The sequence below is a fragment of the Mirounga leonina genome, unplaced genomic scaffold, assembly GCF_011800145.1.
Source record: "Mirounga leonina isolate KUSES-001 unplaced genomic scaffold, KU_Mleo_1.0 Mir_179, whole genome shotgun sequence".
NCBI classification, from domain to species: Eukaryota; Metazoa; Chordata; class Mammalia; order Carnivora; family Phocidae; genus Mirounga; species Mirounga leonina.
Window position 1 is genome coordinate 7,165,643 of NW_023270466.1, and position 16,835 is coordinate 7,182,477.

A 16,835-nucleotide genomic window follows, 5' to 3' on the forward strand; every position below is an offset into this window, starting at 1 on the left:
CCTTAGAGAGGGAAATATTAGCTTATTTCTAAATACATTTTTGAAATATAATCTAAGAAGAAAAGCAGCCCTATTTCTACATCTTAGTCAGCTCGACCTCAGCATGGACACAATTCAGCTTTCATGCCACAAAATGATATTGGGGGGGTCCTAAGTAAACCATTTCTCCCACGAGTGCCTCTCTGGACACTCCCCCACATAATTTCTCTTGGTGATATAATTATGGACTTACACTCAGCTCCTCTTTAGGGATTATGTGCGCGTAATATCTGCCCTCTGTTCATACAGCTTTTTAAGAAGAAAAACCATGTCCTGCTCATACCTCAGCTTTTAGCTCACTACTTAGTGGGAAAGCATAATGGTTAGAAGTGGCAGACTGCCTGCATTCATGTCCCAACTCATGTCCCACTTACTGAGGCACTTCTCTTACTCTAAGACGGGGACAGTAGAAGCATCTACCTCTTCAGATTGTTGTAAGGATTAAATGAACAGAATTAGGATGACGGCTAACACCTAGCAAATTATATAAAATTTAGCTATGATTATTAGTGAATGTGTAGAATAATGAATCTTTCAGAAACAGTATCACATCCATTTGATCATGTAGCATGTATTAATTAATTTTCACCCATTAATTAATTTGTTGCATTTTTATTAACACATGCAAAATTATTTGTCAGGGGCACATGCATACAAACAAGAAACTCATTCATTCACACAACAAATACTTCCTGAATGAAGGGCACCTCTCCAGGCACTGAAGATGAGGCCAGAAAGAAGGGGCCAGAAAGAAGGGAAAGAAGGATACAGAAATGAGACAGATATAATTTCTGGCCTTACAGAGGAGAAATAAGAAGAAAGAATCATAATGCAGGACACACGAGTCTAATGCTGCAGGAGGGAAAGCAATAACATGTTCATGCCAGTCATCACGTTTCCTGCCAGCGTCTATTCAATATGCAGTATCGGAAACCGTATTTTCCTTGGAGAACCACCCCCCTTCACTCTGTCCCAGCATTCAGGGGGCTGACTACAATCAGCCTCCAGCTTGGCCTGGTGACCCAGGCCAGGCTGATCAGAGAACTAAATGCCCTTTACTATAGCAACTGGCTCAAAGGTGTACACATGACCAAAGAGAGGCCAGTGATCCAATTCTGGGATTCCTGAATAAATGTGGAATGAAAAAGGTCTGAATTCTGAATTATTTTATTTAGCTTTGATTAAAGTTTCAACCAAGATCAAGATTTTAATGGTAGGAACTTAGAATACAATTCTGTTCCATCAGCACAGGGGTCTGAGGATACACATAACTGTGCTAGCCTGTAACATCTTGCTGTAAGGAAAAAAGCTGGAAGGAACCTCAGTGATACCAAGACCACAAATATTAGCAGGTTGGGTAAGGTCCTTTCTGTATTTAAATATTCTGTATCTGGTCATCATGAATGGACTTTGGCTTGCAAAATATTCTCTTGTTGCATCCTGATTATTATTGGTTTCTGGTTCTACAACCCCTAACTTTGAGACTACATACTTGCTTTATTCATTTCCTGTGGGAAACTGAATTTAAATTCACTTACCAATCTTGTAACAACTAGATCAGGAACTATAACTTTATTGATCTTATCACAATGGACTCAACTGACATGAAAAATATAAGATCCTCTTAGAGTTAAGAAAAATATTTTTGTTCTTACATATATTATATAAGCAAGTAGAAACAATTGTAAAATAATATAATATTTTTTACCCTTTTCAATTTATTCTTTGGTTTTATTTCCCATCAACCATATGAGGAACATAGGACTGATTATAATCATCCTAATTTTATAGAGAAAATGTAGGCAAATGGGTAGCAGTAATCCAGTGGCAAAACAGAATATATAGAATGCAACTCATTGGTGATTCACAAAAACTCAAACCCCTTACAGCTTGACTGGCCCCTGTGCCTTGATCCCTGCATGTATCTAACAGTAATACAGCTACATGTCTTTAAACTCTGATCTTTCTGTGAATTTCAAGTCCATCTGGAAGATTTTAGTGTATTGTATTTTACTGTTCCTAATGGAATTTGTATATTAAGTAACTCAAGGTAATTAACATTTTGTAAGTAGTTAAATTTTACTGCATTTCCACTGGTGCTGATAAATGACTGCTATGGAAATGCTGGTGGTGTTATTCAGCACTCCCCACTGCTTTTTTGGTATGCTTTATTTTCTAAGTTATGTGTGTGTGTGTGTGTGTGTGTTGTGTGTGTGTTTTCTGTTTGGTGTTATAATTACTAAAGATGGCTTTTATATATTGGATTATTAAAAATATCAGTCTATTAAATTGACCACATTAAACACAACGTTACAAATAACTCATGCTAATGTGGTAGAGTTGTATTTCAGGAATGCATTTAAGGATGTAATCTCCCGCAGAAAAATAGGAAAAAATGTGAGGCTGCTTAATAAGTTACCCTCAGTAAATTCTATGGTAATCAATAGCCCCAAAGGAAACCCATGGCCAGCTAATGCCAGCTAGAGGCTACTCATCTCTATTTCAGTGGTTCTAAAGGTGTTCTTAAACTTGAAGCACCCAGGATTGGTTGACTTACAACTGTTTTAGGAAGTTATGATTTGGAAATTAGGATGCAGTGCTCACAGGGCATACCTTAAGAACCTGCTGTGGTTGGCTACGTCGGAAAGGAAATGGGGGTGTGGGCTGTCTCCAGATGTCCAGTAGGAAGATGACAGGCCCTCTCTCATATGGTAATGGTTCTTTGGTGTTGTTGCTTGGTGATGGACAGCTTAAAGATACCAGAGACAACTCTGGCTTGAAGCAGTGCTTCTCAAATATGGTCTCTGGTGCATGTGGTGATGTTGCATGAAGAATCTTGGGAAATTTCATCCACCTCATAATGATAAGGTGTCATTATGACTCTACCTAGTCTTAAGTCTGATTCAAAATGATGATACTAATAACGTTGATGACTTTTGCTGACCACTTACTTTGTGCCAAGCATGGTGCTGAACACCTCCTATGCATTATCTGACCCAGTTTTCACAATAATCCCCTGCAGTAGGTATCATTATTTTTTCCATTTTACGGATGAGAAAACTGAGACACAGAAATAAGGAACATTTCCAAGGTCACAAATTGAATCAGTGGCAGAGCCAGGATTCAAATTTGGGCTAACTCCAAAATATATGCTGTAAAAATTGTGGTAAGAGGGGCGCCTGGGTGGCTCAGTTGGTTAAGCGACTGCCTTCGGCTCAGGTCATGATCCTGGAGTCCTGGGATCGAGTCCCGCATCGGGCTTTCTGCTCGGCAGGGAGTCTGCTTCTCCCTCTGACCCTCCTCCCTCTCATGCTCTCTGTCTCTCATTCTCTCTCTCTCAAATAAATAAATAAAATCTTTTAAAAATAAATAAATAAATAAATAAAAATTGTGGTAAGATACACATAAAATTTACTATTGTAGGCATTTTTTTTTTTTTTTGGCACATCACAGGTACATTTATTCATGCCACAAAGGAAACAACATGTCTACAAGTGTACCCGATGCTCCATGTTCCCATTTAACAGAGCTTGCTGAAATTTACAGCCAAACTGACATTCCATCTGATGTGTATTCCCAAGTAAAGCTGGTTTATGATGACCATGAGCAGGTGCAGGACTTGAAGCTTTCAAAGCTTTACTTCTTTTAACAGCACTCCTGATTTTATAAACAATGAAACCCATCAACCCCATTCCTACCCAAATCTCCTGGTAAACCTGGGTATAGTAGGGCTTCATGGGGACCCAAACATCTTTAACAAGGCTTTGAAGCATGTTGGCACAGGACCCCTGGCTCAGGCTGCCCCAACCCATAGGGCCAATGACTCCGAAAGTTCACCGAGTGCACTATTGTGCATTTGGGTTGTTTCCACCTTTTGGCTATTGTGAGTAGTACTGCTCTGAACATTCATGTACAAGTTTTTGTTTGAACACCTGCTCTCAATTCTTTTGGGTAAATAGAATAAGCTTTTGATCATAAACCTCTGCTGACTCCAAAAAGGAGATGACCAAATATCTTAAAATCTTCAGTCATTCAACAAATACTTACTGAGGACCTACCATACAACTACCTAGAATGCTAAGCACTGGGAATATAAATTGCAATGAATAAGAATGCAGTGAAAGACAGGCATCATCCCTGTCCTCCTTGGGAATGACAGAAAATTGAATAAGTGAGTAAAACACAAACCTGGCAGCAGTCAAGGTAAAGATTTCCTTTTCTATTTGCTATTAAAGGAAAACAAAAGCTGGTGATCACACACCTGAGCAAGATGCTCTAACAGGATGCTTTTGAATGCTGTTTAATCTAATATTAAACAATAATGTTATTTATCATCTTACATAAAAAGTCTGAGTTGGGAGTTTTCCCTGGGATAATCAAGGAATTAGGTTTTCTTCATCCTTCTGCTCTGCCATTCTCATAGTCACAATAAGGGACAGCAACTCCAGGCGTTATGTCCTCTTCACATAACAAGGAGCAAAGCATAGAGGTGGGAAACGGCAGATCCCTTCTCAGCCTGTTTTTAGATATAAGAAAAATGTTCTCAGGAATCCTCCAGAATACTTCCCCCCAGAGAAGATCTGCACCAAGAGCCTATTCCTACACCAATCATTGGCAAGAGTATGGAATTACAGTGCATGATTTAAGATTAATCAAGTTTGAGGCTGGAAGGGGGCCCAGCTTCCCCTGGGCTGTACAGCCACCTGATGCCCTAACAAAATACAGGTTCTGGGAAAATGTAAGAGGAAAAGGAAGGGCTATGGGATACGCAGGCAAGTGCCAGCACAACTTCCTGGAGGATTGCCCAGTTCAGAGCTCTCTGAGCTCCAGGCCTCAATTGAAAACCAAACAAACAAATGAAACAAAACCTCAACATGTCCAAAACTGAATTCATGCTTCTGATCAAAATGATCTCTTCCAGTGCTCTATTTCTTTGGAATGCACCACCATTCCCGCTGTAGAAGCCAGAAATACAGGAGTCATCATACCCTCTTCTTTTTCCTCAACACCCCTATCTAGCGCATCACGAAGTCCTGTTATGATAACCTCCCAAATAGCTCTTGCATCTAGTAGTCTCTTCACCTGCACTGCCACCATTCTAATTCAAGTCACATGCATCAACTCTTCCCTGGAGCTCGGCAACAATCTTTTGCTTGGTCTCGTTGCAGCCATTCTGACCTGCCTCCAACCTAGTCCTTCGCATTTCAGCTAGAGTGGCCTTTTGGCCTTTTTAAATACATGCTTAGGCTTAAAATTTGCTTCCCACTGCTCCTAGAATAAAGATCAAAGTGAGGGTCTCCCCCAGCTCTTTGCAATTCAGTTGCAATGGTTTCCTTTGAGTTTCAATGGGTTGTGCTCCATCCCACTTCAAGACATCTGTACTTGCGGTTGCTCCTGCCCCTGTCATCCCTCGTATCTCAGTTTAACCGTCACTTCCGAGGGAAAGCCTTTCCAGGTCTCCTAATTAGGTCAGGTCCCTTCGCTTCGGGCGCGTAAAAAAGTCTTTGCCTTTCGTTTAGGGCAGTTTTCTGTCTATAGACTAAGATCCACGAAAACACGGAGCTAGTATCTCTGACGACATAATGCCTGGCACATAAGTGTTCAATACGTAGTTGAATGGCTAGATGAATATATAAACTTCAAAAAAGAGTGGCCCATAATGAATACAGACCCAATCCCAGAAAGAATACAAATAATGGCTGTGACCCACCCGCACAGCCGAGCTGCCTGGACTGACTAGACTCTTTGCTCCTCCCAGTAGCTCCGCCCCTCGTGCCCCGCCCCTCTCTGCTGAGTCGGGGGAGGGGCATAGAGGTCGCGTGACGTGACAGCAGCCCGCCGTTGATTGGGCTTCCAGGGATGCCGGCTAGGAAAGGGGGCGTGTCTGCGTGCGCTGATTGGCTGTCGGGCGGCGCCTGGGCGGGCAGCGGTGGCGGCGGCGTGGGGGCGGGCGCCGGGAGGGACGGGATCGGGCAGGGCAGGGAGGGCGGCAGCGGCGGGCGGAATGGGTCCTCGCCACCGGCTTTGCTGAGACTCGCTCGCGTGGGCTGCCAGCGGCTGGCCCGCAGTGGCCGCGGGGCATGAAGGGCGCTCTGGGGAGCCCCGTGGCCGCGGCCGCCGCAGGCGCCGCGATGCAAGAGAGTTTCGGCTGCGTAGTGGCCAACCGCTTCCACCAGCTGCTGGACGACGAGTCGGACCCGTTCGACATCCTGCGCGAGGCCGAGCACCGGCGCCAGCAGCAGCTGCAGCGCAAGAGGCGCGACGAGGCGGCGGCGGCCGGGGCCGGCAACCGCGGCGGCAGGAGTCCGGCCGGGGCCTCGGGCCACAGACCTGGCGCGGGCGGCGGCCGGAGGGAGTCCCAGAAGGAGCGCAAGAGCCTCCCGGCCCCCGGCGCGCAGCAGCCGGACAGCCCCGGGGGCGGCCCGCTGCCACCCGGTACGCGTGCCCCGCCCGGCACCTGGGCACCCCCGGGTAGGCGCGGTGGGCGGGAGGGGAAGGAAAATGGGGTCACGGAGGTCACCCCTCCTCGGCCGCCTCTCGACCCCCATGGGGGTCCAGATCCAGAAACGGAAGGGGTCTCGGGGAAGGCTTGGGTTAAGCTGAGAGTCCTTGTGGCGGAGGAAGGTAGGAAAAGAGAACGGGAGGGGGGTGTCACGCCCCTTCTGGCCTTTCCCAGCCCCTTGTGGGGGTGGGGGGGAGTGCGGGCGTGGAGTAAGGGTCTCACAATCCTGGAACTGGGCCTTTACAAGTTGGGCAAAGTTGAGGGGTACTGGTGGGGTGGTGTGTGTGGCGGGGATAACTGGGGTTCGCTACCCCGGGGAGCTCAAATCTAGAGCTAGCAGGGACCGGCTCCATCCTCCAGCCCAACCATTGCAAGATTCGGGTCGGGAGGAAAAAAAGAGAAGCGTGGTGAGGGGAGAGTGAGGAAGGAGGGCGCACCCGGCCGCGGGAGGTGGTGGCGAGAGCCCAGGGTGTGTGAAGAATCGCGGGGGTGAGGGGCTCGGGCCTCTGTGATGGAGCGAAGGCCTGGGTGACCGCGGGGGCGGGCTGTGACGTCAGGGCCGCGAGCAGGATGCGGCGGGGGCGGACGCGGGGTCCCCGGCTCTTTCCAGGCTCCGTAACTTCACCCTATCACCGTACACCCATCCCCTTACGGTGGCTTCCAGCAGCCAGCCCGCATCATTTTTCAACACAGCATGTAGTGTCGTTGGGATGTGTAACTTGTCATTAACTCAGGCTGCTTTAAGAAAAGCGTTTTTAACTTTTAACCTTTTCAACAAGAATATTCAAAGTTCCCCACACCCTGCTTAGCCAGATACCCCTGTCCGCATCTAGCCAGGGAGGGTGCTTAAGAGTCGTTTATCACCTGAACTGCATCAGCTCCTAGTCTGCAAGACTCCACCTGTGTTTCCAGTGTTTTCCTAAAATAAGGCAGTGGTCCTAGGGTTTGCTTTAAACGAGTGTGAAGATGTGTGGTTCGACCACTCGAGCCATTGTATTCAACTCGGCTTTACTGGCTTGTTCCTTGATTACAACCGTGCTTCCCAGCCCTGAGATTACAACTTCTGACTTAAGTGACTTTGGGCAGCTAGGTAATGTTTACCTTTATCTGTGAAAACTTCAGTCCCACAATATCACTAGAGAATGAGAAAAGTCACTGTAATAAAGATGTTGAAAATTATTTTAAATGCTACTGGATATCTGAAAACCCAATGCTGGTAGGCCAGTACGTTTATGAGCCTCTTTAAACGGTGAATGAGACGAGATACATTGTACATTTTGTGTTATGTTCTCATTTTTCTCATATATCTATTTAGATAAATATAGTAATGAAAGAACTGAGGAAGGCTAAGCGTTTCCTCTCCCTTTACTTTTTAACAAATGAAAATAATGTATCCTTTAGAATAGTATGAAACTGCATTCAGTGCTATCTGTTAATATATTGCTTTTTAACCGTTTTAATATTAAAAATCATGCATTTTTATTATAAGAATTTTGAACAATTCCAAAATGTATGAAGTAAAAATCTCCTATTTTTCTTACTTGTTAACACCTTGCATTTATGTACATACAGAGCTATTTCTTTTTTCCTAAATTTAAATGATATATAAACTGAGTTACAACCTGCTTTCACTTAGCATTTTAACTAGTGGGTTTGTAACATTTTTCTGTCAATTGTTCATGATCCAGATGATCTGACTTTTATATCTAGATCTATATTAAAGATCTTTTGTGAATTTTTTAGTTAAAATGGTAATTTTGTCATTTGTCAGTTCTTTTTCAGACGTGTTATTTCAGGAGCAAACAACTCATTAATTTCCATTCAGGTAGTTACTGTACTAAATTTATAGAGAGCTACTCTCTAAAGGTTTTGTAGCCCTAATTGATATGGACTGTACTTTTCTAACATTCAAAATTTTTAATTTAGTTAGAATATTATAAGTGAATGCTCAGTGTGGACAAGAATCAAAGTCAAAACATGTTTGACATTTATTGGAAACATTTTTGGATGTGGATGTGAAAATCATAAGATTTTCCCATAGAAACAGATTTTTAATGCCCTTCACTATTTAACAACATATATAGATCCTTGGATGAGCCTTGTTCAAGAAGTTCATTCTTGAAATCCATAGAGGCTATTTCAGCTTCACTTTTCCTAACCTTTCAGAACTATTGTCTTTGAGTCAAAGCTCAACTTTATTTTGTAGGAAATCTCTCTGTAAATTTTATTGTATTCTGTCCCTTCATACGGGCTTGGGTTTAGAACAGTGATCAGACTGCATGTGCCAGGCTTTTATTGGAAAGGGCTAGAGGAATTCAGTGTTTGCATTATCTGCTTGGAGCTGCTGACCCAGCACAGAAACAAACTAGGTTCAGTTGCAATCTTGATCTCGTAGCACTAAATCATGGGGAAAAAACTGGACCCCTTTTATCTTTGGGTTTTGCGGAGAGAATGAAATGTTTGCAGTGTATTTATAATTATTCTAATAAGTAGCCAGTTGTATTTAATGGTTTTTAATTTGTACACCAAAACTTTGGAAGACGTTTTAATACAAAGTATGCAGTAAATGTCATTTTAAGTTTTGAATGGTGAGTTCCAAATTTAATTGATACATTTAAAAAAATAACCTTGAGGAAGCAAAAAGGTGGGATAGCTCCTAAATAATTCTGTAGTTAAGTGGAAATATTAAGATTTTTAAAAATAGGTTATAAATAGGAAATTTGAAGCTGCATTAAAATAACTTTTTACATTGAGGGAAAAGTATTGAAAAGTATTGTTGCTGTTGGCATATTAGCTGATTTCATAGTCTATTGTAGTTTTCGACTTGTTAGATAATTAACTTTCGTAATAACATTTTCTGCCTAACGTTTCAAATTGGATCTCTATTAGTAACGTACATGCCCTCAGATCTGGCATTGCATACTCCTGGGACAAGTGTCAGTCTCTTTTTTGTTTCTGCAAGAGAAGCTTAATGATCTATTTATGACAGCATCTTTCCCATGTCCCAAACATATCATAAGCTAGACTGTGGCGTCAGTACAGGCTGCCAACTGGATGTAAGCATCGCTAGGTTATGGGACATTAGCTTAAGATTGAACTTAGATTTATTATGTAACTTGTCACATTTGAAAAAAAGTTGATGTTAACTAACAAGTAATAAATTGCACAGTTTTATGTTAGTGGTGTCACAGACTTGATTTTTGCTTTAAAATGGGATCAGTAAGGTATTGGAACTATGTTAATATTTACATGTGCCCAGGAAAAAGTTCAGATAGGAAATATTCAGTAGGAAAACAAAAATATGTATAAACATATATTCCTTAAGAGTCATGTGTTATCTAAGTAAGAGAGGAATCTAGGAATTTAAAAAATACCCATTAACTCAAATACATTTAATATTTTTATAGCCATACAACCAATGTGAAGGGTAAGCTATACCAAGGAAAATCGAAGCTACTATAATAAAAATAGTACATCCCCTGTTTGAGATGGAGACCTTTTAAATGCATATAAGGAAAAATAAATACATTTTTGGGAGATGATTTAAGAGGCGACAGATTTCTTCACAGTGTATTTACCAAGTATTAGCTGCCTTCAGACATGGAATCTAAGTATTTTTAAAGCATCAAAACTAGAGAGGAGTAAAGTGAGAGAGAGCGAGAGATTGAAGCCCGTAGTGGCCATGGCTGAGTGCTGGTTTCTCTGCAAATGAGAGATGTCCCTTTGAGTGCCGACTGGTCCTTGTATGAGTTGGCAAATAGCAGCTTGGCCTCATATTGAGAAGTATGATCATAAATGCATAAAACTCAACAAAGAGCATGAGAGCAGGAAAATTTGTTTTCAAGCAAAAAAAGATAAACAGTACGACTATTTAGAAATGAAAACCTTAGTAGTCAATGATAAACCGTAGTTTATCTAAACTGCAGTCTGAAATACAGAGTGTTTATCCTTTAATTGTTCTGTATGGAGCTTAACTACCATGTTTTAATAAAGTTGCTTTTGTCAAAAGTAGTTAGTTTAGCAAACATGTCTATCCAGAGCTGTCACACTCTGTGAGATACCTGTCATTATAGGTTAGTTGGTATAGTTTATATTTCCTAGGACAAAAGAGAGAGAACATAAGTATCTTAAAAGTTTTATTAGGAAGTACAGTTGACCCTCAAGCAACGTGGTGGGGATTAGGGGCACCAACCTCCCGTGCAGGTAAAAATCCACATATAATTTCTGACTTCCCCAAAACTTCACTACTAATACCCTACTGTTGACTGGAAGCCTTACCAACAACAGTCAGTTAGTGTGTATTTTGTGTATGTATTATGTATTGTATTCTTACAGCAGATAAGCTAGAGAAGACAATACATTGACACCACTGTACTGTATCTAAAAAAATCCAGGCCTGCGTGGGGCCACGCACTTCAAACCGGTGTTGCTCGAGGGTCAACTGTAGTTGACTCTGGGCCCTGGCAGTATCCACAACTTTTTTCTTCTCTGAATGTTTCTGAACTTCCCAGATTTTCCTATGACTTTGACTTCCAGAAAAGTGGAATTTAAAACTCTCTGTAAACATGCTGTCATGGACCTGGTGTCCCAGCTGTCCCTTCTGATTTGTCCCTGGCAGGCCAGAGGCGAGCTCCCAGAAGAGGGGAGCAACAGGGATGGAATGACATCCGGGGGACGGAGGTGACACTTGACCGAGCAGAGCGCAGATCCTACAGGGAGTATCGACCCTATGAGACCGAGAGACAGGCGGACTTTACACCTGAGAAGTTCACAGATGAAAAGTATGTACTGCAGACCTCGGCCAGGAGGGTTGGTGGGGAGCCAGAGGGTTTTAAGAGAACTGCTACCTTTTCATGGTGCCAGTCCTGGGATTATTTTGCCGATTGAAGTTGGCAGTTACTTTAGGTGACACAGGAGGGAAATGATTATATGGTGAAAAATGAATTATTTATTGGTATAACTACACAAAGCACTCCTGTAAAAAGCTAGACAGGAGTCTGTTAAACTGGTTAAACTTTCTTTTGCAGTTTAGGCTTGGGATATAATTATGGTTTTGACTTAATATTACTAATTTAGACTACTAACAAATTTATTTATTTTTGTTATTATTATGTTAATCACCATACATCACATCATTAGTTTTTGATGTAGTGTTCCATGATTCGATTCATTGTTTGCGTATAACACGCAGTGCTCCATGCAGAATGTGCCCTCCTCAATACCCATCACCAGGCTAACCCATCCCCCCACCCCCTCCCCTCTAGAACCCTCAGTTTGTTTCTCAGAGTCCATTAGACTGCTAACAAATTTAAACAAGTTCTGGCCCCATGGTTAGGCCAATTGGCTATCATGATGACATTTTAAGAACTGATACAGTGTGTGACACCAATTTCTGGCTCCCATACCTTCCTCTAGAAAGTGCTCTGAACTGGAAGGTGGTCTCAGGCTGGTGTGGCTGGACGCCACTCCTGAGTGATGGGGCAGTGGGCGGGCTACCTGTGCCTACCTGGACATGGAGAGCAGTTCTCGGGGTCTCCTGCTTGCTACCAACATGACAGGTGCCCGCTGCCTCAGGTTTTTGTTTAATAATTCAACCTGCACAACACTGAGTTTAGATTAAACAAACAACTTGTGAATCACATTTAAAGGAAAATAGGTAGAAAAGGCTGAGGGAGACTAGAACAGTATGTGTTGACACTATCGGCTGTGAGTAGTTTCATGACAAGGGAGCCATTAGTCCCAGAGTCTTTCAACTTCTTGACTACTGATTCCATTTAGGATCCTGGCTACAAGTTAACCAAAGGACATGGCTTTGTAAAACCATGTTCATTAACCACCCCCACCCTCCCCAAAAGTGCAAAAGTCCAGCAGAGTAGCTCAGTCTGGGAGGGCAGAGGCAGGCGGTGACTTTAACAGATCTGTTCCCTAGAAGTTACATGGTCAGAACATCAAGATGCTGTATCTGCCGCCATGTTGGAGGGTGAGGGAAGAGAAAGGCTTAATTCTGCTATTTTTGGTGATTACTTCAATTTTGCTGTGTAATGGCTATAGTCTGCTTGCTTACAAAAAACCTTCTGGATCAGAGCTATTTATTTGGGGAAGCATATGTGTATTTTTTTTTCTCACTTCAGGGATTTATTCTGTGGAGATAAGGAAATCATAGCTCAAAAGCACAAACTCATGTTTTCAGCTTTTTTAAGTAGCAAAATGAGTCCTTAAAAAGGGTGAGTATATGTTAACACAAAACAATGCCTATTAAGTGAAATCATACATGTATATAAGGGTGGGGGTAGGGTGGGATACAGGATTATGGAGGGATTTTTCTTTTTCTTTAAAAATAATTTCAGATTTATAGAAAGTTGCAAGACTTAGACAAAGAATTCCTATATATCCCCACCCAGATTCCCCAAATGTTAACATTTCCATTATCATACCCCCCTCCTTCCCTTCCTTTACACACACACACACACACACACACATTTTTTCTTTGACATTTAGGAGTAAGGTACAGAAATATCTCTTTATCCCTAAATACTTTAAATGTATTTCCTAAAAACATGGTACAGTTATCCAACTCTTTAACACTGATACAATTCTGTTATCTAATCCTCTAAATCATGTAATCTACAGAGTACTCACATTTCACCAGTTGTCCTAATAATGCCCTTTTAGCAAAAGAAAAAAAAAATGCCTGGTTCAGGATGCAGTCCAGGAATGTGCATTGCACTTAGTTGTCTTTAATGTAGAACAGCTCCTTAGTCTTCCTTTATCTTTTATGACTTTGACATTTTGGAAGAGTGTGGGCCAGTTATTTTGTAGGACAGCCCAGAATTTGAGTTTGTCTGATGTTGTTGTTTTTTTTTTAAAGATTTTACTTGTTTATATGAGAGAGAGAGAGCACATGAGAGGGGGGAGGGTCAGAGGGAGAAGCAGACCCCCCCGCTGAGCAGGGAGCCCGATGCGGGACTCGATCCCGGACTCCAGGATCATGACCCGAGCCGAAGGCAGTCGCCTAACCAACTGAGCCACCCAGGTGCCCTGTCTGATGTTTCTTTATGGAATGATATTATGCACTCTGGCAGGAATACCACAGAAGTGATGTCTCGTGTCCTTCTCTTGTATTACATTAGGTATATGTAGGTAATTTTTACCTCCAAGGAAATTTGAAATTATTTTTGATAAGTCATGTACTATCAGAAAAGTTATTTTCCTTAATTTCTTAAAAAGTACTCTCCTATTAATAAAGATCCATAAGGTAATTTGACCATTTAGAAAATGCATGCAATTATAAAGAAAATTAAAACTGCTTATCTTACCATCTAAGATGATTACTCTTAACACTGGCCTAATTTTTTCCTTTTTTTCTTATACATAGATACACTTAAATATTAAGATGATAATACATATGTACTGAGTCCTTTATATGCTTTCAATTCCACTTGACATGGCAGAAGTGTTTTCCATGTCCTTAACAATGTTTGGTAAACATTTTTTATGGTTCTATTATGTGTTGTTTGGATGCAGTACAATGTAATCATTCCCTTACATTGGACCGTTCCTAGATGGGAATTCTAGAAGTGGGAACCATAAAGCAGTGGTCCTTAACTGGGTGTCATGTATCCTAGGACCCAGTTTGTGCTTTAGTGCAAGTTTGGTTGGGTACATAGAGTGTGAAAACAAATTAGGGTAAGGGGGGATCTTTTGATACATAGTGACCCAGTCACTGTCCTAGTAACCTGCCCACTTACTCTATCACTAACAGTCTATAAGAGCATTTCTCATAGCTCTTTCTCGAGGTTTGAATATAATAAATTGAACTTTCTTCTTTGCTTATTTGATAGTGAAAAATATCACCTTGCATTTTCAATGATACCTATACATGTTTATTGGACAGAATTATAGAATCCTGATAATTTTTTTTTTTTTTTTTAAGAGAGAGAGCATGCATGCACAGAGGATGGGCCAGAGGGAGAGGGAGAAAGAGGATCTTAAGCAGGTTCCATGCCCACCGTAGAGCCAGACGCAGGCTCATTCTCACAACCCTGAGATCATTACCTGAGCTGAAGTCAAGAGTCGGATGCTTAATCGACTGATCCACCCAGGCCCCCCTAGAATCTTGATAATCTTAACAGACTATATCTAATTAAGTCCTGTCCATGTTTATGATTGGGGAAACAAAGACCCAGAGTTGCAGTGATGGGTACTCTGGTCACAGCCGGCTCACGTGGATTTTTATTCCACTAAGGCAGAACACATATTTTCATATAGAAGCAGTGTCAGAAATGGTGCTGGGAGTAGCTGTCCATGGGGCTCAGGTGCAGAGATCAGCCAGGTATCTTGCATATGGTGGGGGGTGGGGGGCGCACCACTACTGTTTTTAATGCAGGAGGAATTTTTCTTTAGGCTCCAAATAATGAACTTAAGTGAACTCTTTGAACATAGGCTATTAGGAAATTAGTCTGCTTCTGTCTGGATTATTTTGACTCTTTGGCTCTTCCTGAAGTTTACTCCTGGTCATTCAAAGTCTGTTCCAGTTCTGAAAGAATCACTTACTCAGATGTTTGTTTGTTTTTTTTTTCTTCTCATAAGGAAGCATTTTTAAAAATTGGGATAAAATATATATAGCATAACATTTACTATTTTAATCACTTACAAATGTATGGCAGTGCAGTGCATTAAATACATTCACATTGTTGTACAACCAGCACCACCATCCTTCTCCAGAACATTTTTATCTTTCCAGAGTGAAACTCTATACCCAGTAAACACTAACCCCTCACTTTCCCCTCCATGAACTTCATTCCCTTTACCTGTAAACAGGTACTTGTGTCTGCTTATGAGGATTATTGTCAGAGAGTGGATTACAGGGATGTAAAGCACGGTGCTTGGCTGAAATGTTATTTTCCTTGCTTTTGCTTGTGAGTACAACACAAATCAAGCTTCCTAAATAGAGTACAGGGCTTCTCAATGCTCACTAACCTGTAAAAAAAAAAAAAAAGAATATGTTTTATTGTTCCACCTTTTAGTATATGTGCTGCCAACACAAGCACAGAGAGGATATGTTTTATGATCAAGGGATTATAGAGAAGTAATTGAGAATAGATTTAATTGGGGGAAGGGGGTGGGTAATCTGGGGAGTAAAGAAAAAAATGGTTCAAGGGATTAAAATAAACCAGAACACACAGGGCTATTTTAGGGTCAGTTTCAATCACTATTATATTTTAAAGGCCTTTGTGTTTTATTGGTATCTGATGTAGATTTCATGAAAATTTAGACCTGATTTTGACTGTTGGCATTATTTTCCATGTATGTTTTGGCGTTTCATTTCCTCTCAATATTTAAGTACATTTTTTTTTCTTTTATGGCCCTGTCCAACTCCCTTGTTAAGAACTTACTATTACTTTAATTTTGTCATTGTTTTAGAACTCTGCTTCAGATATTTATCAACATGTAATCAATTTTATGACAATTTCTATTTAAAAATTTTGTTTTGGGGCGCCTGGGAGCCTCAGTCTGTTAAGCAGCTGACTCTTGATTTCGGCTCAGGTCATGATCTCAGGGTGGTGAGATCAAGTCCCGCGTGGGTTCCACGTTCAGTAGGGAGTCTGCTTAAGATTCTCTCCCTCTCCTTCTGTCCTTCCACGCCACATGCGCACATTCTTTTTCTCTCTCTAAAATAAATAAATATTAAAAAAAAAAAGAATACAAATTTTGTTTTGGTAGGGGTGGAGGAGGTGGGAGGAGAAAAGCCAACCTAGAGAATGTATTTAGGATGATGTTTCTTGTAAGAGCCTTGCATAAAGTTAATGATTGGTGATTCTGTATTTTTTTAATCTTTTTGAATAGGAGAATAGTGAGTTTTGTATCTTTTTACCCACTCTCACATAGTAGCTTTTTAATGTAACATTTTCAGCCATAGCAGTAGACTGGAACATATCTCCGGTTTGGGTGCTTGAGCCAAATATAATTTATCTTATTCAAGTAAGGTTGTAATGATGAAAAAGATGACCTTCCTACAGTAGCTTCAAGTCCTCATAAAAAAATGACACTGACTAAGAGATGTGGCCAGGAATGGGTGTGAGGAGAAGTGGGTGGGCAGTCAGGCCTTGGGCCAGAGGATGTGGCAGGGGACGAAGGGAAGACAGTTGAAGACAGCTGGTTCTTGGCTTAGGTACTTTCGTGCTGTGAGTTGGGGACCATAGGAGGAGCAAGGGGTCAGTGTTGGTCACGTATCTGCAGGACCAGGGCATGGACAGAGGGTATGTCCAGGAAGTAACTGGCTTTGTGGCCTGGA

The 16,835-nt window shown here is 41.6% G+C and overlaps 2 protein-coding genes across 3 annotated transcripts in view; one reads left to right on the top strand and one right to left on the bottom strand.

Annotated features, from left to right (window-relative positions):
* Positions 1-3,527: 3,527 nt before the first annotated feature.
* Positions 3,528-3,812, bottom strand: LOC118023361 (ATP synthase subunit ATP5MPL, mitochondrial-like). Its single transcript, XM_035024484.1, has one exon. It carries the CDS (start codon positions 3,810-3,812, stop codon positions 3,528-3,530), a length of 285 nt encoding a protein of 94 aa, XP_034880375.1.
* Positions 3,813-6,025: 2,213 nt separating this feature from the next.
* Positions 6,026-16,835, top strand: part of HABP4 (hyaluronan binding protein 4) — a 42,600-nt gene continuing 31,790 nt past the window's right edge. Inside the window, exons 1-2 of one of the 2 annotated variants that reach the window (XM_035024462.1) lie at positions 6,026-6,510; positions 11,160-11,322. In XM_035024462.1, the coding sequence (XP_034880353.1) occupies positions 6,120-6,510; positions 11,160-11,322 (554 nt within the window). In that variant the 5' untranslated portion in view covers positions 6,026-6,119. The remainder of the gene's footprint in view (positions 6,511-11,159; positions 11,323-16,835) is intronic. The other variant, XM_035024463.1, reaches the window with a different exon arrangement.